At 57.0% G+C, this 19,270-nt stretch overlaps 2 protein-coding genes across 4 annotated transcripts; both read left to right on the top strand.

The window, feature by feature from the left end:
- The first annotated feature begins 166 nt into the window (after positions 1-166).
- Positions 167-4,643, top strand: PYGO2 (pygopus family PHD finger 2). Its single transcript, XM_060030784.2, has 3 exons — positions 167-715; positions 1,163-1,212; positions 1,852-4,643. Exons 1-3 carry the CDS (start codon positions 613-615, stop codon positions 2,917-2,919), a joined length of 1,221 nt encoding a protein of 406 aa, XP_059886767.1. The 5' UTR covers positions 167-612; the 3' UTR covers positions 2,920-4,643.
- Positions 4,644-5,507: 864 nt separating this feature from the next.
- PBXIP1 (PBX homeobox interacting protein 1) lies at positions 5,508-15,793 on the top strand. 3 transcript variants are annotated; one of them, XM_060030766.1, is made up of 12 exons: positions 5,528-5,572; positions 7,951-8,037; positions 9,076-9,198; positions 9,792-9,918; positions 10,173-10,237; positions 10,311-10,476; positions 12,091-12,324; positions 12,453-12,476; positions 12,770-12,852; positions 12,937-13,068; positions 13,677-14,908; positions 15,465-15,793. In XM_060030766.1, exons 4-12 carry the CDS (start codon positions 9,828-9,830, stop codon positions 15,544-15,546), a joined length of 2,109 nt encoding a protein of 702 aa, XP_059886749.1. In that variant the 5' UTR covers positions 5,528-5,572; positions 7,951-8,037; positions 9,076-9,198; positions 9,792-9,827; the 3' UTR covers positions 15,547-15,793. The 3 variants fall into 3 exon arrangements, with proteins under 3 accessions (XP_059886740.1, XP_059886749.1, XP_059886758.1); XM_060030757.1 differs by lacking the exon at positions 9,076-9,198 and having other exon boundaries at positions 5,508-5,572; XM_060030775.1 differs by lacking the exons at positions 5,528-5,572; positions 7,951-8,037; positions 9,076-9,198 and adding an exon at positions 8,183-8,249.
- Positions 15,794-19,270: the final 3,477 nt, after the last annotated feature.

Below are 19,270 nucleotides of genomic sequence, written 5' to 3'. Positions count from 1 at the left end.
CTCGGGTCGCGCCTCCTCGCGGAGGAGGGGCGCCGGGAGGGCGCGGCGGGGTGGGGAGGGCGGGGCCATCATCCAAGGAGGTGTTCGTGTCTGCAACTGGGGCCGCGGCGGCGGGGTGGGATCGCGGCCGGCCGAACCCCAGGCGGCTCGGGCTTCCCAGGCGCGCGCTCACGCCCTCGCGCACCTCTGCGGCGGCCCCTCGGCGGGGGATGGTACGGCCCAGCCGCAGAGCCCACGGCCGCCGCCTGCCCTAGTGAGCGGGCACGCGGCGCTCCCGGGCTTGGGACGGCCCCCCGCCCCAGGGTCGTGCCTTGGTACCGCCCTGCCCGCCCGGCGCTCGGGGGAGGGTGTGACCCGGGCCTCGCTCCCCCTCCTTGCCGTGCGCAGTGGTGGCTGCCACGCCGAGTTCCGGTTCCTGTGGCTGCGGCCGCGGGCGGGCGGTAAGGCTGGGCGAGAGTGCAGTTGGCCCCCGGGCTCGCCGACCCCGCCTCGCCGCACCTCCGGCTTGCTGCCGCGCGGGGGCCTGCGCCGCCCCAGCCTCCCCTTCCGGGCCATGGTGCAACCCCAGGGCGCGTCCGTCCCCCGCCGCCGCTGACCCCGGTCCCCCACTCCATGGCCGCCTCGGCGCCGCCCCCACCGGACAAGCTGGAGGGAGGTGGCGGCCCCGCACCGCCCCCTGCGCCACCCAGCACCGGGAGGAAGCAGGGCAAGGCCGGTGAGAACGCTGAGGGGGCCTGGGGCTGGCGAGGCCGAGAAGTCGGGGAGCTCGGAGGGAGGGCTGGCGGGCGGGGGAGGTGGTGGTCCTCTGGCTGAGGGCTCTGAAGGGCGGGGAGGCTCAGGTGAAAAGGATGGGTGGGTGAAGCCCTCCAGGGGTTGCGGGCAGGGGTTCACAGATTGCGGATCCTAGAGTTTGGGGCACCTGGAGTTTAGGAGCCACTTGGGAGTCTGAGGGTATCAAGAGATGGGGCGTCTCATTTGAAGGAAGAGGCAGCTGAGAGTGTAGCGTCCAATTTATTTTTCAAGGTGTACCATTGTTAGTATCTGTGAAGTAAATAAACAAGAGTATAGTGAAGTTAGAAGAGTTCCTTATATCATGGCTGCGAGAGAGGAGGTTGGGGAAAACTTCAGGGAAACTTGTGTCTGCGTTTTACTACTTTTCCAGGTCTGCAAATGAAGAGCCCAGAAAAGAAGCGAAGGAAGTCAAATACTCAGGTGAATGGTGGTTGGTGGCAGGGGTAATTCCTAGTAGCCCCTTTGGGCTCTGCCCCTCCAATGTCTCTACTTTGCATAAGCCGCGGGGAGAAGAGAAAGTTGTCTTTCTTGTTCTGTTTCTGGTCCTTTCCTTCAACTTCATAACAGATTTTAGGGGTAGGGGTGGGGATGAGATGGTTTGACCAAAGGTCTTATCAGTCAGGATTAGAAACATTCTTTCCCCCGTTTGTGCTGTCGTGTTTCCCACATGATGTTAACAGCTACCACTTACTGAACCTTTTCTAAGTGTCAGGGATTGTGCTAAAACTAGCAGTTTGGGGAGATGGACATTGTCACTATTTTACAGATGAGGAATCTGAGGCTTAAAAAAGTTAAATGCCTGCGCCAGGGCCTTGAAGTTACTCAGTGTCAGAGCTAGGATTCCAGCGTAGTTCTGCCTGTTTTCAAAACACAGTTACTGCACTATGCTGGTTCTGCTCTCCACTCTCAGTTTCTTTGTTGCATTCTAAGGTCCATCTTGATTTAAGATCTGAGCTGGCCAGTACCAGCCTCCAAAAATGTGTATTGTGTTTCTGATGCTCTCTTGGTTTAGCTCTCCGTCTCCCTCCATGACCCTCTTTCCCTCCTCTTTTCCCCCAGGGCCCTGCATACTCACATCTGACGGAGTTTGCGCCACCCCCGACTCCCATGGTTGATCACCTGGTCGCATCCAACCCTTTTGAGGATGACTTCGGAGCCCCTAAGGTGGGGGGTGCAGCCCCTCCATTCCTGGGCAGTCCTGTCCCCTTTGGGGGCTTCCGTGTACAGGGGGGCATGGCAGGCCAGGTACCCCCAGGCTATGGCACTGGGGGTGGAGGAGGCCCCCAGCCTCTTCGTCGACAGCCCCCCCCTTTCCCTCCCAACCCCATGGGCCCTGCTTTCAACATGCCCCCACAGGGCCCTGGCTACCCTCCCCCAGGCAACATGAACTTTCCCAGCCAACCCTTCAACCAGCCTCTGGGTCAAAACTTTAGCCCGCCTGGTGGGCAGATGATGCCAGGCCCCGTGGGGGGATTTGGCCCCATGATCTCACCCACCATGGGACAGCCTCCCAGAGGGGAGCTGGGCCCCCCTTCTCTCCCTCAACGCTTTGCCCAGCCAGGGGCACCTTTTGGTCCTTCTCCTCTCCAGAGACCTGGTCAGGGCCTCCCCAGCTTGCCCCCCAACACAAGTCCCTTCCCTGGTCCGGACCCTGGCTTTCCTGGCCCTGGTGGTGAGGATGGGGGGAAGCCCTTAAATCCACCTGCTCCCACTGCTTTTCCCCAGGAGCCCCACTCAGGCTCCCCGGCTGCTGCTGTTAATGGAAATCAGCCCAGTTTTCCCCCAAACAGCAGTGGGCGGGGTGGGGGCACCCCAGATGCCAATAGCCTGGCACCCCCTGGCAAGACAAGTGCGGGCTCAGGGCCCCAGCCTCCCCCAGGCCTGGTGTATCCATGTGGTGCCTGTCGGAGTGAGGTGAACGACGACCAAGATGCCATTCTGTGTGAGGCTTCCTGCCAGAAGTGGTTCCACCGCGAGTGCACGGGCATGACTGAGAGCGCCTATGGGTTGCTGACCACTGAGGCCTCTGCTGTCTGGGCCTGCGATCTCTGCCTCAAGACCAAGGAGATCCAGTCTGTCTACATCCGCGAGGGCATGGGGCAGCTGGTGGCTGCTAACGATGGGTGATGCTGGCGAGGTGCGCAGGAAGTGCATACGTTCCTCCCTGCTCTTCCAGGGTGGTTGTTTTCCTGTCTGGCTCTTGGTCCTTGTTTCCACTGGCTTCCCATCCCCATGGGGCAGAAACACAGTGTCTCCTGGGGGCAGAAAAGGAACTGAGATGGGCAGGCAGAAGAGCCTGGATTGCTCACTTTTCTGGAAACTTACGTGTTGACATCTACAGAGGTCCAGGAAACCAAAGCCCTGCCAAGCAGAGCCATTTTTGGTGGCTGTCTCTGGAGGCCTAGGGGTGTGGCTGCAAGAGAAAAGAGGCTGGAGGAAGACCTGAAGGGCAGGGGTGTCCCCTCTACAGATGATGGATACCCCCGACACCTGTGCCTAACACTCCTATCTAGCCCCCCAGCCTTAGGTTTTGGAGTCCAGTATTAAAGGTTTCTGGCCAGAGGAGTTGGGGGTCTCTTCCCATCTCTGCAGTAGCCCTTTCATGGGTGCTGGGAAACAGCTTTAGAGAATAAATGGAGATTTTCCCCTTTTCTTACCTTCCCCTTGCCTCCTCCAAGACCTACCCAACTCCTCCCCCCTCAGAGAACCAAATAGCTTGAAGAAGCAGGAGAGTACGTGGCTATGGCAGTTTCTTGGTGATTTGGGGCTTCAAGACAGTAGGTAAGAGATGCTGTCAGGACATACCTTCCTCATACCAAAGTCACTGGTCCTTTCTCAGACTCTCTTGTGCTTTTTCCCTAATGACAATATTTTTGCTAAAAATTGGGATATGTGGTCTGACAGAGCAGAATATTTCATGTTTGGACTGTCCTGGAAGCCTGGACTCTGGCTGTACACCCCCCCATCTGTTGCACATTATTCGCAGCGCTGGTCTTCAATTTTTGGCGCCCTTACTTCCCTGCTTCCCTGGCTTGATTGAAGGAAAGCTTGAAGAGGCGCAGAGCCCTTATACCTCATTTTTTCTCCTGATGAAAGGATCCCTGGCCCTGCCTGTGGGTGGGGAGGTGGCAGGACCCTTATTGCCATGGTACTAAAATGCAATCCAGAGCCTGGATGTTTTTTGTTTCTCTCTCCCTGCTATTCTTTATATCTTCTCCGGCCTGGTGATCTAGCTGTTCTCATTCCTCTCAGCCAGGGTCCTGCACTGGGCTTTGTTTTTATTTTATTTTGTAAGCACTGCCTGCCAGAGATGGGCCAGCGGCCTGAGCAGGAGCCCCTCACAGCTGCTGTCTCTTCCTTACAGCTCGTGCACACATTCCTCAGTGGGGTGGGGGAGGCAGGCTTGGGGTGTGGCCCTGAGAGGAGCTGGTGTTCCCCTGCCCCCACTTCTCCCGGGACCCTAGGGTGTGAAGAGAAGACAAAGGTATACTGCAGAACTCTTGCCTGCCCAGGTGCAGCATGCAGCCTCTGAGGCTGTGAGAAAGAAGGGAGAGGCCTCTGGGCCTCTCTCCAGTGTTCCCTGCCGCGGAACAGCAGAGATGGCAGCCCCCCCCACCACCACTGCTGAGCTTTGTGTTGTGTTTGTGGTTCTGTTTGCCCCTCTTTTATCGGTTGCTATTTTTGTGGTCTCCCCCATCTCTGCATTTGGTAAGATGGCTCTTGCAGGGGGGTGGGCGTGTCAGCTCAGTCCCTCTCTCCCTCTCAGTCCACTGCTTTTTGGAAGGAAGCGGGGGTGGCAGAGACGTGGTGGGGAAAGTTTTGTACGGTTGGGTTAATAAAATGACTTGGAAAATCCAGACCAGGACTCCTTGCTGCTGGGGTGCACAGGGTTGGAATGAAGCAGGCACTGCTGGTCAGGATGGTTGCGGGGTGAGGATAGGTATCCCTCAGGGTCCCTGGAGGTGGGAATGGCAGAAAGACTCGGGCCCCTGTGCTGACCCTGGTACAAGCCGCAGGGCCCAGGGAGGCCTCTGGGCTCCACCTCTCGCCCTGTGTCCCTGCTGCGAGAAACAACTTTCCTTTCTGAGCATGTTCCTGGGCCAGGCTTGGAGCCAAGCAGGAGCTTTGGCTCCAAGGCTTCAGGGAGACAACTGCCTTTAGAGCTTCTGGGGTTAGCGCCCGCACTCCCACTCCCGAGTTGTTTGGTTTAGGGGTCGAGCGTAGCTCCAGGGGTGGGGGATGGGGCTGCCTTGGTCTAGCAGATTTCGTTTTTGGATGCTTTTCAGCCCCCCCATCCCCCTTTAAAAAAAACAGCGGCATCCTTAATCCGCACCGGAGCAGGGTAAGGAGAGTGGCAGGAGGGCTATTTCCAACCTATAATTTGCCACTCTCCCCTCCCCCATCCTGCAGCTGTCTCTGTCTGTCCTGGAACCAACCTGGCTCCTTGTCCTGGAGATGTCACGCCTTGCCTTTCAGTTTTGGGTCTTCCCTCCAGAAATTGTTTAGACACTGGGAAAGGAGGGAAGGTGACCCAGGATTCAGTTTGCTGGAAGTCCAGTGTCCCACCGGGAGGTAAGCCCAGGTTTAGGGGCTCTGCAGGTACCCGCTCTCCACCCCTGGCTCTCAAGTTTAGCTGTTATTGGCCAAAAGTTTCCGCCCCCTCAGGGAACTTGACTTTCCATTGGCCAGTCCTTAGTCACATGACCTTCCTTTCTCGGGGCTGTGAAGCTGGAGAGCCAGCAACAAGTTCAGCTGAAGACTGAAGCAAGAGCTGGGTCAGGTAATGCCCTAGCGGGGAAGGGGCCATAGATCTCCGTAAGAGAGGAAAGATGGAGGAGAGGAAGGGCAGAACTCTGAAGGGTTGGGCCCCACCGAGCATCTGCAGAGCTGTTTGTTACTTCTGGGCCGGCGGAAGGGGGATCATGGGCGGCCGTTTCCAAAACAGAAATTTGCTCTGGGTCCCCCAGACAATTCCTAGGTCCTTTGCGTTAGAGGTTTGGGGGAACAACTCTTAGAGGGGTTGAAATTAGCTGGATGAGACTTCCCAGCTTTGTACAGAGAGGGAGAGCTCCCCCTTTAGCTGTCTTTTAGAAACAGCACAAGTCCCTGACAGTCCTTACAGGACGTTTTTGTTGAATCCTGCCTGAATGAAAAGAGAGGGAGTAGTGAGGAGGGGGTGGAGGTGGGTTTTCTTCCAAGAGGTTGATGAGAAGAAAGAGATCTGAAAATAGCAGGGAAGGGTGGGGATTAAACAGCAGAAGGAACTTCCTAATAAGGCAGTGAGATGCTGGCTTGGGAGAACTGGGAGATCTTTTGGAATGTTGGGTGAACCCAACCAAGATAGAGATATCAACCAGGGTTTGGAACAGACTGTCTTCTGTTCGGGTCTCAGAAGTATTTGTCTTGTTGACCCAAATACCGTTGCTGGTTTCCATGGAAACAGTGTGTCTGACATCACCCTGGTTGCCATGGTGCCTGGTTCTGGAGGACCTGAGCAGGCTGTACACAGCCAGGGATAAACAGGGACTTCAGACCAAGCTGCTGCTACTTCCTTCCTGCCACCACCTGTTAAGAGTCACACGCAGCAACTGGGGGTGGGGAGATGATGACAGAATGGCGGGGTTGGGGCCTGAGACCAGAAGGCAGCACAGTGATGGTTCTGTGGATGCCTGTAGAAACCGGCCAGGGATGTGCTGTTGGACGTGGTGTGGGGAAGTCACTGCAGGCATTCTCCTGTCTCCTTGTGGGATGGGTGCATGTGTCTGGGAGGCATGGGTATTGGGGGATGCTGTGAGGGGTCCTTCATCTGTCCTGGGCTTGGATCTTGATTGGCAAGGGCCACAGGAGGTTTTTAGGGGACCATGTAGGACTCACACTAGCTCAAACAGCAGGGGGAATTGTGGTGGTTTCCCAAGGTAGAACTGCCACACTTCTACCCCAGCCTCACTTCCTTTTCCCAGGGTTTCCTTTCAGAGTCCTTTTCCACTTGCCACCTTTCTAGTCCATCAACAAGCAGTCATGTAGTCTCCTCTAAAGGATCACAATCCCAGATTCGAGGGGGTCAGCTCCTCTATCCCTCCACCTTTATGCCGGGTCCCAATTGCCAGCCTGGGGGAGTAGTCTAGGCCATGGATGGAGGGGTAGGTCCTTCTCTTCTCATCCTGCCTTGTGTCAGGCTTTGGAAACTGGAGTAACTTCCCACGCCCACCCGGCCAAGTCAGAGCAGATTAGCAGGGGTTAGGACCACAACCCTGATTTTTGTCCATGCTTTGCAAACTGTAAAGTGCTTTATACATGATAGCTGCCATAAATCCCTTTTGCCAGTCACCTTCAAGTTCCCTAAGATGAAATTCTGGAGTTTACTAAGAAGGGAAACAACTTAGAATGGAGAGTGAGAGTGACAAAGAGATTTACTAAAGGTACATTGAGGTGGATCTAAGCTATGCCAGTTGTTCTCAACCTTGGCTGCAAATGAGAATCATTTGGGAGATTAAAAAAATATCCTTCCCTGAGCCTGACCCTTGAACACAGTTGTATCAGAATCTTAGGTGATTCCATTGTGCAGCCAGTGTACAAGACCCCTGAACTAGACCACAGAAAGGACTTATGGTGGGTGATGGGTGGGTGACTTGGGGGTGAAGGAGGCCATTGAGTCTTTTCTAGGCTCTGGGGAAGAAGGTGGTGATTATGGGGAAGGCTGGGGAGGTGAAGGGAGGGCTGGGTTGTTCCTCTTTTTAGCTGTTCATCGTTGGCAAGTCATGTCAGCCAATTTTCTGGCCTTCATTTCCCTTCATTTTCTGGCCTTCATTTCCCTTCATTTTCCCTGACTATAACATGAGAGAGTTGGCCTGGATTTTTCCCAAAGCCCTTCCAGCCCTATGCTTCTCTGACCTTTCAAGGTCAGTTCTGTTTCCCAGTTTACCAAGGGCTCTTTCGGTCCCTGGCAGAGGCAGGCTTCACTGTGGCTGTTGGTACGTTCTGATTTGAAAGGCAAATACTGCCCAGAAGAGCTGAGGTGTTGGGGTCAGAAGACTGGAACCAGGCTGGCTGTGGTAGTGGCTGCCCAGCCCTTAAACCTTGGAACCCGGTCGAGGCTGCTGTCTCCATCCTGCCTCCCCTGAAGGGAGCTGGGGTCCTTAAGAAAGACTTTCTCTGCAGGTGGCAGCCTCAGTAGCCTTGGGGACCTCAGCAACTATGGCCTCCTGCCCAGACTCGGACAATAGCTGGGTGCTTGCCGGCTCAGAGGTAGGAAAAGCAGGCCTGGGAGCCACATGGAATGGGGGTTCCTATAGGGCTGGGCTGCTTGCTGGGTCTGTCCCCTTCCTTGGTCTTGGTGATCATGTGCATCACCTCCTGCTGGCTGTGAGAGGAACTCTAGTGGCAGGGAGAAGGCCATCAGGCCCCAGGAGTCAGGTGTTGGGAGTTGGACCATGCCTTGAAAGAAGGAAATTGCTGGGGTAAGCTGTGAGAAGCAGGGAAGATATTCTGGTGGGGAGACCAGCATGAGCAAAGGTCCTGAGGCAGCAATGGGAGAGCCGTGTTGGGGGAGACCAAGGAGGTCCGTTGGAGGAGGTGGAGACATGGGTCAGACGGTGTTGAAGTGAGGTTGGGCCAGAGCCTGGGAACCTCCAGAAGAAGCCTGGAGGGCCTGGCTCAGGCATTCGGGCCTCCTCTTTGATGGGAAATCGTGGAAGGGCTCTGAGCTGGAGGGAATCAGGACCATCACTGCCTTGGGCAGAGGGTGCAGCCGCTGTGTGGGCTGGGCGGGAACTGGGGGAGAGCGTTTTGAAGGTCCTGCAGTCCAGGTTGTAGTTGGTGGGGCGGGATCCCAGTAGACCGCTGCGCCCTGAAGCCACTGAGAAGGGGACCAGTGGGATTGGGGGGCTGAGTGTCTGGACAAGGTTTATCAAGGGCTTGGTATGTTCATACCGCAGGGAGGGAAGAAGGTGAGGAGCTTGAGTTAAAGGCGTCGGGTTTGAGTGGCCTTGAGGAGACCAGTTGGGGGTGAAGGAGCTGCTCTCAGGATGATGCTGGAGCAGGGCCCATGGACTAGGGCTGGCCGGCAGAGGGGACGGACACCATGCTTCCAGCCAGAGCCCTGGCGCCCTGTTGAGGTGCCTTTGCTGACAGCTGGGGTACCTTGGGCCAGTCGTTTCACCTCTCTGTCCTCCCCTGTAAAAGGGGAGTTGTGATTCTTGCCTGGTAGGAGGGGCCATGAGAAAAAAGTGACTTGAAAATTGTAAAGAAACATACTAAGGTCAAGAATTATTCTTGGAAGGATAGCGGGAGCCATGGATGGGATGAGCGGGCGGTGGCCTGTCAAGGGGGCATAGGCGGAGAAAGGAGAGGCCGTGGCTGGACGGCCGGGCTGAGAGCACCTTGGGAGACAGTCTGGCTGTGGCTGGGGTGAGTCACGTTTCTGTCAGCTCCTGGGAGAGGAGTGTGTGGGGAGGGGGGAAAGGCCAGAAAAGCTTGGAAGATGTAACTAGAGTGGGTGGCCCGTTCTGAGGGCAACTGTGGGGAAGCCTGCGGCGGTCGGGACCGTGATCCTTAGGCATCCAGGGGACTTTGTTCTCTTGCCATCCTCCCACCTTCCAACCAATAACTGAGTTGGTCACTTGTGGGGAGGGAGACCCAGGCTCTAGCCGGCTTCTCTGGGGAGGTGGGGGGCACCAGGTTTGTACAGTGGTCCACCGCCTTGGTCCAGTGGTGCTTCTTCATTTAACAGAAACTTGGCCTCTGAAAGTTCTCAGAGCAGCAAGTGAGGTTAGGGAATGGCCGAACACTGTGTAGAGCTGAGATGCTGCAGTGCCAGCTGACCCCTGCCCCATCCCCACTTTGGAGCAGCCCACTACAGAGTGTATTATATTTTTGTGAGATGTGGGTTGAGGTCCCTGAGCAGTGCGGCTAGTCCCAGGCACCCCAGTAGAGCACCCCTTGGTTTCGTCCTGCTGTCCTTCCTCTGGAGCAGCCTTTCTGCTTGTGCCCCTCCCCCCCAGAACCTGCCTGTGGAGACCCTGGGCCCTGAATCCAGGATGGACCTAGAATCCGAGAGAGCTCCCCAGGCCCCTTGGAGCCCCTCCAAGGCAGCTGCTGAGGAATTAGCTGGGACCTTGGATGGAGAAGGTAACAGGGCCCTACTGAGGGTGGGGTGCAGCCACCTCTCCTCCATGTTCTGGTGTTTCCCAGTTTCCTCAGGGAGAGGGAGGCTGGTTGGTCTTATTTCTGGCATGAATCTCAATTTAAAACCTTCCCCCATTCTACCCTGCTTTCTCCTTCCCCTTCCAACTTGGTTGGGGCCTGTGGGAGCCAGAGAGCCGTGTAGCACATTCCATTGGGGGGGTAGTGGTGTTTCTCCTTAGCCTTTTCTCCTGCCACAGAGACCCTGTTCCAGAGTGAGAGCTCCCAGTCCAGACCCATTCTGCCAGAGGAGACTGAGGCCAAGGTGAGGACCTTCACTGGGGGAAGGGTAGGAAATGGGGAGGGCCGGGAGCTGCTCACAGCTGTGTCTGCATCAGGGTGTCCTGGAAGGTGATGATCGTGGAATGGAGTCCCCTGGCTCAGGAGACACAGAGGTCCAGGGAGACTTGGAGGAGACCCCCGAGGCAGTAGGCCTGGGACTGGACACACAGGACCTGGAGGATCAGAGTCCCCCCAACAGCCTGCTCTCATCCCCCCAAACAGGTGAGAGTTCTCCTTGTCTCCCCCTGTCACTATACTTCTAGAAGGTGTGGGAGTGGGAGTAGATATCGCTACGAACACAGCTCTGGGCCAGGCCCTAGGACTTAGCAGCTTGGTGCCCTCCTTAAATTGTATCAGTGAAACCTTACCACCACCCCTGGGGACACTGAGGCTCAGGTTAAGTCACACAGCAGGTAAGTGGCAGGGCCTGGGTCTGGTCGACTATTTTGTCTCTGCCGTGGGGCCTCCTCTTTTCTTGCCTCTAGATGCAACTCTCATTCCCTGAGTCCCTTCCGTGTGTCAGCTCTGGGGAAAGAGGTTGGCTTCATGGCCTATGTAAGAGGTGGACTAGACCGAGCCAAGATGCAAGTCAGACCTATGAGGGGCGCAAAAAAGGAAGGGGAGGGTGGTCAGTCACGGGACAGGTCGAGGGGAAGGGAGAGGCAGGGACAGCTGGGGAAAGGGCCACACTGGAGGTGTCATTTGAGTGGAGCCTTGAGCAAAGAGTAGGATTTTAGTCGGTAGGGTAGGAGGAAGAGAACATTCCAGGCCAAGGCTGCAGCATCAACAAAGGGATGGGACCCCCTGTCCTGTGCTGAGGAGGCTGTTTCCAGCGCTGGTGGCAGAGGAGTGTATGAGTCCATCTCTGTTGAGGGGTGACAGGGTGGAGGGGGAGGCCGGGGGCTGGGGCCGTTTAGGGGGCAACTGACAAAGCCGAGGAAGACCTGAACTAAGGCAGATACAAGGCGAGTGACGTTGAGATGTTTAGGTGTCAAATTGTCGAACTGTCTGCATGTGGGGTGAAGAGGGAGGGCTGAGGTTGGCTAGGTGGGAGCAGTGGCGTCTTGCCCTGCAGTGGGGGAACACCAGTTTGGAGGGCAATGTTTGGTCCCCAGGGACACCCAGGTGGGAGTAGCCAGGAGGCAGTCAGACAGACGTCCACGCCTGGAGCTCCAGGGAGGCCAGGTTGGGAGTTACTGATGAGGGACTCATCTGCTCTGCGGGGAAGCCAGCGGGGTGGGTGAGATAGCAGGTGACTGTGTGTACGGTGAGAAGAGCAGAAATGGTGCCAGGGGGACCTCTGCCTCTAGGACCGGGAAGAGCCAGGGACTGAGCAGAGGCACTGGGAAGGAGTGGCCAGGGTTCGGGCAGAACCCAGAGCCGGGAAGGTGCTCCACGTGAGGCACGTGTGGGAGGAAGGAGTGCACTTTTAGGGTGAAAGCTGCTCTTGTAGTTTGCAGATTGAAAGGACTGGTCTCCCCCCAGACGTAGAGAACAAATGTATGGACACCAAGGGGGCAAAGTGGGGGAGTGGTGTGGTGGTGTGATGAATAGGGAGATTGGGATTGACATATATACACTAATATGTGTAAAATAGATAATTCATAAGAACCTACTGTATAAAAAATAAATAAAATTCAAAAAAAAAGAAAGGACTGGTCTTCCGCCTCCAGACTGGGCGTGGTCACTAATGCCCTGGCAGACGTGGGCAGGGTCTCCACGTGCCCCCTCTGTGGTCAGGGCTGGGGGCCTCTCGTGTTCACTTCTGTTTCCCGTCTCTCTGTATGTCCCATCGCTCCCGTTGCTTTACTGCCCTGTCCCCATCCCTTCCTCCAGCTTGGATCAGGGAGGAGGCCCACTGCTCCAGCAGTGAGGACGACACCGACATGGATGTGGAGGGTCTGCGGAGACGGCGGGGCCGGGAGCCCAGCACTCCTCAGCCTGCGGCCCCCCTGGGTGTGGAGGACCAGGCCGGGGGTGAGGGTGCGGGCAGGGAGCTGGGCATCTCCCTCAACATGTGTCTCCTCGGGGCCCTGGTTCTGCTGGGCCTGGGGATCCTCCTCTTCTCCGGTGAGTGGTCCCTCTCCTGATGAGGCCTTAAGCCTCCACTCTGGCCTCTTCTGCCCTCCTGCCACACTTTCACTCCATTCCAGCCCCTCCTCTGAGGGCCTGACCAGACTCCTCTGTCTCCATTTCAGGTGGTCTGTCAGAGGCTGAAAGTGGTGAGTGAGGACGGGCCCTGACTGGTTCGTGTCTGTCCCCTTCCGGCCCTGAGGGAGGCTGATGGGGGCAGTTCTCTGGGTCAGGAGTAGGGATGCTGGCGGCTGTACATTTTTTGCTCAGTTATAGGTCTTGTCAGCTATTCAGGGTGACCCTTGACCCTTTACCTCGCTGGACTCTCAGCCATAGGGCGGGTCCAGGGCAGGAGGGTGACTGTGTGTGTTGGGGGGTGGGGGGGGGGAGGAGAGGGCCCTGTGTGCCTTGGGGCCAGTTTCAGGATTTCACTTTCCCACAGGGCCCATGGAGGAAGCAGACCTGCAGGTCTTCCCAGATACCGGCTTGGATACTGAGATGCTGGAGGCTGAGGGGGATGGGCAGGCATGTGTGACACTCTCCATTGGTGTGAGGGGCCTGATGGGGGAGATTCAGGGCTGCGGGGGTGACTGGCTCCTTTGCCCTTAGGATGGGCTAAAGCAGCAGCTGCCGACCTCAGCGCCCCCTGACAGTGTTCCCAGCCTGCAGAACATGGCGCTTCTGCTGGACAAGCTGGCCAAGGAGAACCAGGATATCCGGCTGCTGCAGGCCCAGCTGCAGGTGGGCACAAGCAGGAGTGGGTGGGCTACACACCCTCCCTAGGCCAGGTGTCTGTCTGTCCTAGTGTCCTCCCCCAAAAGAAGTTTCCTGTATTCACCCGCACACCTTGATCCCCTCCCTTTCCCACTATAGTGAAGTCATCTTCTCAGTTCTCTGTTCATGTCCTGCATGCTAAGGGTTAGGCCAGGACTGGCATACCTGCTTCACGTGGCATGCCACCTGTGCTTGATTGGCATGGTCCACCTGGAGCATTGTGTGGAGGAAGATTTGAAGAACATGCCAAGGCTCAATGGGAAAGAAGTGCTGGGATCAATTAGTAATGTCTGCTCTGGGTATGGGAGGTGGAAATTGGGCAACGACAGCCACATCTTGGCTATCTTTCAGTGAATCGGAGAAGTGTATGCTTAAAAAGGACATAGAAGCTGAGGCCTGTGATGGGATTTGGGGATCCCAGGGTCTGGTGAAGGGTGAAGATGGGGCAGGGGATGAGAACCAAGTCCTCTGAGTTTCCCAGGCCATAAAGTCTATGATGGAATGGAATCAGGGTAGAAGGCACTGGGGTCGTCCTTGACTCCTCCTTGTCCTCTCCATCCCTACTCCCATTCCAGGCCCAGAAGGAAGAGCTTCAGAGCCTGATGCATCAGCCCAAAGGGCTGGAAGAGGAGAATGCCCGGCTCCGAGGGGCCCTACAGCAGGGCGAGGCCTCCCAGCGGGCCTTGGAGTTAGAGCTGCAACAGCTGCGTGCCCAGCTCCAGGGCCTGGAGGCTGATTGTGTCCGGGGCACAGATGGGGTGTGTCGCTATGGGGGCAGAGGCCTGCGGGCTGGCAGGGTCACCAAGGAGCAAGGCCCAAGGGGGCAGGTGCCAAGCCCTGGCTTCTTGGAGCAGAAGAAACAGCTAGAGGCTGAGGCCCAGTCATTAAGGCAAGAGTTGGAGAGGCAGCGGCGGCTGCTGGGGTCTGTGCAGCAGGACCTGGAGCAGAGCTTGAGGGATGTGGGCCGAGGGGACCCAGCCCATGCTGGCCTGGCCGAGGTTGGTCACAGGCTGGCCCAGAAGCTGCAGGGCATGGAGAACTGGGGCCAGCGCCCCGGGGTCCCTGCCAATGCCTCAGAGGCCTGGCATCAGGAGCCTCACTTCCAGAGTTCCAGGGAGTGGAGCGGAAAGGAAAAGTGGTGGGATGGGCAGAGGGACCGGAAGACTGACCACTGGAAACATAAGAAGGAGGAATCTGGCCGGGAAAAGAAGAAGAGCTGGGGGGGTGAGGAGGACAGGGAGCTGGCGGGGAGGTGGAAGGAGGGCAAGCCATGGGTGGAGGAGTGGGCTAGCAAGAAGGACAGCAAGCAACAGGGTTCTAAGGAGCCCCCCAGGAAAAGTGGCAGCCCCCACTCCTCCAGAGAAAGGCAGAAACACCCTCAGTGGAAGGAGGGGGCTAAAGACAGGCATGACCCCCTGCCACTCTGGGCAGAGCTGTTGAGGCACAAGTACCAGGCACCCCAGGGCTGCTCGGGTGTGCACGAGTGTGCCCGTCAGGAGGGCCTGGCCTTCTTTGGCATGGAGCTGGCCCCTGTGCGGCAACAGGAGCTGGCCTCTCTGCTGAGGACGTACCTGGCGCGGCTGCCCTGGGCCAGGCAACTGACCGAGGAGCTACCCCTTTCTCCTGCTTACTTTGGTGAGGACGGTATCTTCCGCCACGACCGCCTCCGCTTCCGGGACTTTGTAGATGCCTTGGAGGACAGCCTGGAGGAGGTGGCAGTGAGACAGACAGGTGATGATGATGAGGTGGATGACTTTGAGGACTTCATCTTCAGCCACTTCTTTGGAGACAAAGCACTGAAGAAGAGGTGGGCAAGCTGTGGGGGAGTTGGGTCGGTGGGAGCAGGAGGCAGGAGGTGATGGTAAGGGGTGTGAAGGAGCCAGGGCCCTGAGCTGGGGTGGGGTGGTGGCGGGGTGTTCTTCAGTTTGAGGTTTTATCTCTGCTTTTAGGTCTCCCCTCCCCCCTAGCCAGTACTTTTCCTGTCTTCCCTTGGGGTCAGGAAGCTGCCTGTGCTCACCCCAGAGTGGTCCTGGGGAGTCCCCTTTTGTGCTGGGGGGATTTTTCCTCCCAAGTTACCCTGTACTGCCCATACCTGCAAGAGAGATTGCTTCCCATCTTCCCGCCTGCCCAGCTGGGGCCTTCATCCTGGGAGACCAGGTCTGGCCACACTCCCCCCCCCCCCCCCCCCCCCCCCCCCCCCCGCCGTATGATTGATGGTGACTGCCTGTGTCGCCTGTCTTAAGAGGAGCAGGGTCCCCTCTCCTCAGGGAGCGCCTTCTCATCATGTGGATGTGGCGTTGTTGTCTAAAGGCCTCTTACTGCTCCCCCCCCCCCCCCCCGCCCCGCCCCATGCCTCTCCACAGGTCTGGGAAGAAGGACAAACACTGGCGGAAACCCAGAGTTGTGGGGCCCAGGGAGGAACACAGCCACCAGCGCCAGGGCTGAGGCCCCGTGCTGTCTGTCCCCTGGGAACCGTTAAACTGCCACCTCCCTTGGCTCGTTTGGTGTCCTTGGATATCCTTCACCGAGGAGAGCGGAAATCACCCAGCCCCGAACTGAAACCACTTTTGCTAGAAAAAGGTCTTAGCTGGACCTGCCTTGCTATCTATGCAAATGTATGCAAATGCTCAGGACCCTGGGCCGTGACCCTTGCAGCCTGATTGTGTCACGCCAGTGTGAAGGGGGGAGGGAAGAGAAGCCTGTTTTTTTGGGGGTGGGGTGGAGGTAGAGGGGATGGGGGCAATTCTAATTCTGAAGCCAGAGAGCTTTCCTCCGTGTGTGTGTGTGTGTGTGTGTGTGTGTGTGTGTGTGTGTGTGTGTGTGTGTGTGTGTGTGTGTGTGTGTGTGTGTGTGTGTCGGGGAGGGGGAGAGTGGGCTCCTTGGCTGCACGCACTGACCCGGGCCCCCTGGGATTTGACTAGCCTGGCTGGCTGGGGGCCCAGCATGAGGGTTTCCCCTGGCGTTTTGTTAGATTTGGAAGGAGCTGTCCCCAGGGGGGTACAACCCCCTTTTAAGCCTTGCTGCTCACCTCCACACGTGAACTGTAGACTCAGATCCCAATAAAATGCTGTTGGAGCTGTGACATTGGGTGGAGACTCTGTCACTTGGGGCTGTTTCTAAGCACAAGGGACATCCACACCCACCGCCTTGTAGGCACTGGTGCTCACCTTCTCCCGTATACTCCTCCCAGTCACCTCACCCTCGCAGCAAACCTCAGGCCCTCTGGGCCGGAGCTCCCCATTTTGCTCACAGCTGCCTTGGCTGCACCCCTGGGAGATGTAGAAATATGCGAATGGGTTTTGGAGTCTGAGCCTTGGGCTCAAATCCAGTTTGAGTGATTTTGGGCAAGTTAATCCCTGGGAGCCTTGGGTTTCTAATCCTCAAAAAAGGAGACTGAGGGGCTGGAGAAGAGATTAAATAAAGCAGTGTAAACCAAATACCTGTCTTGTATTTGGCACTCAAAAGTGATTTCACTCCCTTCAGGGTGTGGAGGAGGGAGGAGAAGGGGACCCCCGACCCACCCCCGCACCTCCCCCAGGATTGGGGAGGTGAGGGAACCACTAGGTGGTGCCTCGGCTCCACATTTGCTCCAGACATCACCTCCCTCACTACTTTAGTACCCCAAATCTTGGACGCCCCCCACCCCACTGATTTGGGCCGTCTCTCTGGCTAGCTCTCCCAGGAAGACCCAGATTCCTCTGGGCTTCTCTTTAGGAAGTCCTTCCTGACTGGGATTCTTGATTGGCCTGGAAAGCACCTTGGGAGTGTAGGGGACAGAATGATGGTGTGATGTCAGGCCAGGTCAGAGGAGTGTGTTAGTAAAGCTGAGGGGGCCTGCCCAGAAGGGGGCTGTAATTGAAAGCAACTGCTTCTGTAACACTACGATGGATGGGCCACTCACTGTTAAAGGGCTTTAAGTGTATTAGCTCATTTAATTCAGCTGTGGGGTGGGGCGGGGCCGGCTGGGCATGGAACGAGGTCCACTCATTCAGCAAACATTTGCAGTCTATTGTGTACCAGAGGCAGTGAGGCACTGAGAATACAGAGGCGTGTTAAGGAGTTTATAGTCCAGTGGAGCCTGCTTTCTGCAGCATGAGGGACTGCAGTTAGACCTAAGGAAGAACTTCCTCCAAGGCAGAGGGTCAGTGAAAGGGGGCTTTAGGAAAGGAGGCTTCTATTTCTGGAGTGAGGGTCAGGAGGAGCAAGTACAGGTTGGCCCGGGACCAGGGTCTGGATTTGGCCTAACATTGTCCACATGAGGAGGCCTATTTTACTCGGTTCACATTGCTCACCTTCTGCAGGTGCTCAAAATTTATGCTGCCTGGATTCAGGCTAGGCCTTAGTATCCCGTGTCCTGGGAGGGGGCTGTGCTCAGGGGAGGGGACACAAACTGGCCCCCTGGGTTCCCAGAGGGTGTGGGCTGCTTGGGGCTTCTCAGTTTCATTTCTAGGGCCCATTTCCTTCATTTGCATAACGAACTCTGAGGGACGCTAGGAAGTTCCCCCAAGCCCCCTCCTCTTTCTTAGCCACTCAGGAAGTAGATATGCTGAGCTGGAGGTTTCTGACACTGCTGAATCAGGAAGAAAAAGCCATGAACCCAAGGGGTATGTTGGGGAGGGGCCAGGACACCAGGGACACTGGCCATTCTGGTTACCCTGTCTCGGTGACCCTCATGCCCATCACAGGCCATGAGGCCACCCTCTCCGTCACACCCATGCACCCACAGCAGCACTGGTAAAGTGGGGGGACCCCAAGTCCCAGATCATAGGATGCTCTCTGGTGATAGGCCCAGCATGTGGAGATGAGCCAAGGGAGGCTGGAGCTGGGGGACAGCTCCTGGCCGTGCAGGGGTGGGGAGAGCCTGTGTGTAGACCCCCTGGACTCTGCCACACGGCCCGGCTTGGCCTCCAGGGTCTGGTCTGGGCCCTTCCAATTTAAGCACTTGGTATTTTAAGCACTTGGCTCTTCTGCCCTTTCCTCTGGGAACTTCCCCAGCTAAGAGCTCAGCTCTGGGGTGCCTTCGGGGAATCACTGGAGTTGCGGCCAGCGGGTCCTCTTGGGCCTTCCCCTCTCAAATGGAAAAATTCTGTTTCCTTTGGCCAGTTCCCCAAACTTATTTCCCTGCTGTCCCCCAACCTGCTCTTCCTCCCTCCCATCCTGCCCTTCATTCTTCAGCCTCACCCCCTTTCCCGTTGCCCTCAGCTCAGCCTTCTCTCACCACTGCTCCCTCCAGCCCTTACCCCCTCCAGGATCTTCTCTGTCTCTTCTTGCCTCCCCAGGTCCTCCAGGCCCCGGCTCTTCCCTCCTGCCTTTCACTCCCACCCATCCTGGTGAATGGGGGCATGGGGGTGGCGGCTAGAGTGCGGTGGTGGTCACCTTCAGGCCTGCACCACGCCATAAGCTCCTTGAGGGTCAGAGGCATGTGTTCCTTTTGAGAACCACTCCCAGCCCCCTCTGCTGGGCCCAGGACATGCTGGATTGGTGGGCTCTTGCCATGGGAATCTCCCAGGGCCACCCTGGTGTCGGGACGTCTCCTCCTCCCATCTTGTTCTGGATCACAGACGTTCCCGGTCCCTGCACACTTCACATGCTCACAGAGGGTCTAGAAGGGACACCGCAGGGTGTGGGTATGGGGCTGTTGCCCTGAACCCAGACAACATCTGGTCCCTCCTCTCCGCTTTCACCACTCAGCCGTCTGAGCCACAGAAGCTCCTTATAACTAATTCTTGGTGAGTTGTCTGAGTTCCCTATACCTCCTCTGTGAGCCTTCCTTTAAGGTTGCTGCCCGTCTCTCTGGTAGCCCTTGGCTTCCAGAATAGGCCCTGCCCATATAGAACCACAGCAGGCCCCTTCCCCGCTCACCCGTTCTTTATCCTGAGCCAGGTCTCTTCTAACTAGCTAGACCTGTGGCCCGGGCAAGCTTTCAATCAGGAAGCCGTCTCCGGTCTCCACCACTGTGCACCTATGGGCCTCCTCGCTTTAGGGCTAGGCTTTCTCATCACTGAAGTGAGACTGTGGATCCCCCCTCGCGGGTTGTTGTGATGATGGAGGGAGTCACCCAAAGACAAAGGAAAAGACTTTTAAACTGTAGAGTACTGTCAAAAAAGTTTATTTTTATTTTACTTAACCTCTAAGGGGAAGCCGAGGGCTCTGTGAACTACTGATATGG

This window comes from Delphinus delphis, chromosome 1, assembly GCF_949987515.2.
Source record: "Delphinus delphis chromosome 1, mDelDel1.2, whole genome shotgun sequence".
In the NCBI taxonomy this organism is placed as follows: Eukaryota; Metazoa; Chordata; class Mammalia; order Artiodactyla; family Delphinidae; genus Delphinus; species Delphinus delphis.
The sequence above is the reverse complement of the archived record's forward strand: the minus strand, read 5'-3'. Positions and strand labels throughout refer to the sequence as shown.

What these genes read in the sequence shown, in the direction of transcription:
- PYGO2 (XM_060030784.2), top strand. Translation starts at nt 613, where the DNA reads ATGGCCGCCTCGGCGCCGCCCCCACCGGACAAGCTGGAGGGAGGTGGC. An exon ending in GAGGAAGCAGGGCAAGGCCG is followed by an intron (nt 716 to 1,162) that starts GTGAGAACGCTG and finishes CTACTTTTCCAG; the next exon opens with GTCTGCAAATGAAGAGCCCA. An exon ending in GAAGGAAGTCAAATACTCAG is followed by an intron (nt 1,213 to 1,851) that starts GTGAATGGTGGT and finishes CTTTTCCCCCAG; the next exon opens with GGCCCTGCATACTCACATCT.
- PBXIP1 (XM_060030757.1), top strand. Translation starts at nt 7,987, where the DNA reads ATGGCCTCCTGCCCAGACTCGGACAATAGCTGGGTGCTTGCCGGCTCA. An exon ending in GGGGATCCTCCTCTTCTCCG is followed by an intron (nt 12,325 to 12,452) that starts GTGAGTGGTCCC and finishes TCTCCATTTCAG; the next exon opens with GTGGTCTGTCAGAGGCTGAA. An exon ending in TCTGTCAGAGGCTGAAAGTG is followed by an intron (nt 12,477 to 12,769) that starts GTGAGTGAGGAC and finishes ACTTTCCCACAG; the next exon opens with GGCCCATGGAGGAAGCAGAC.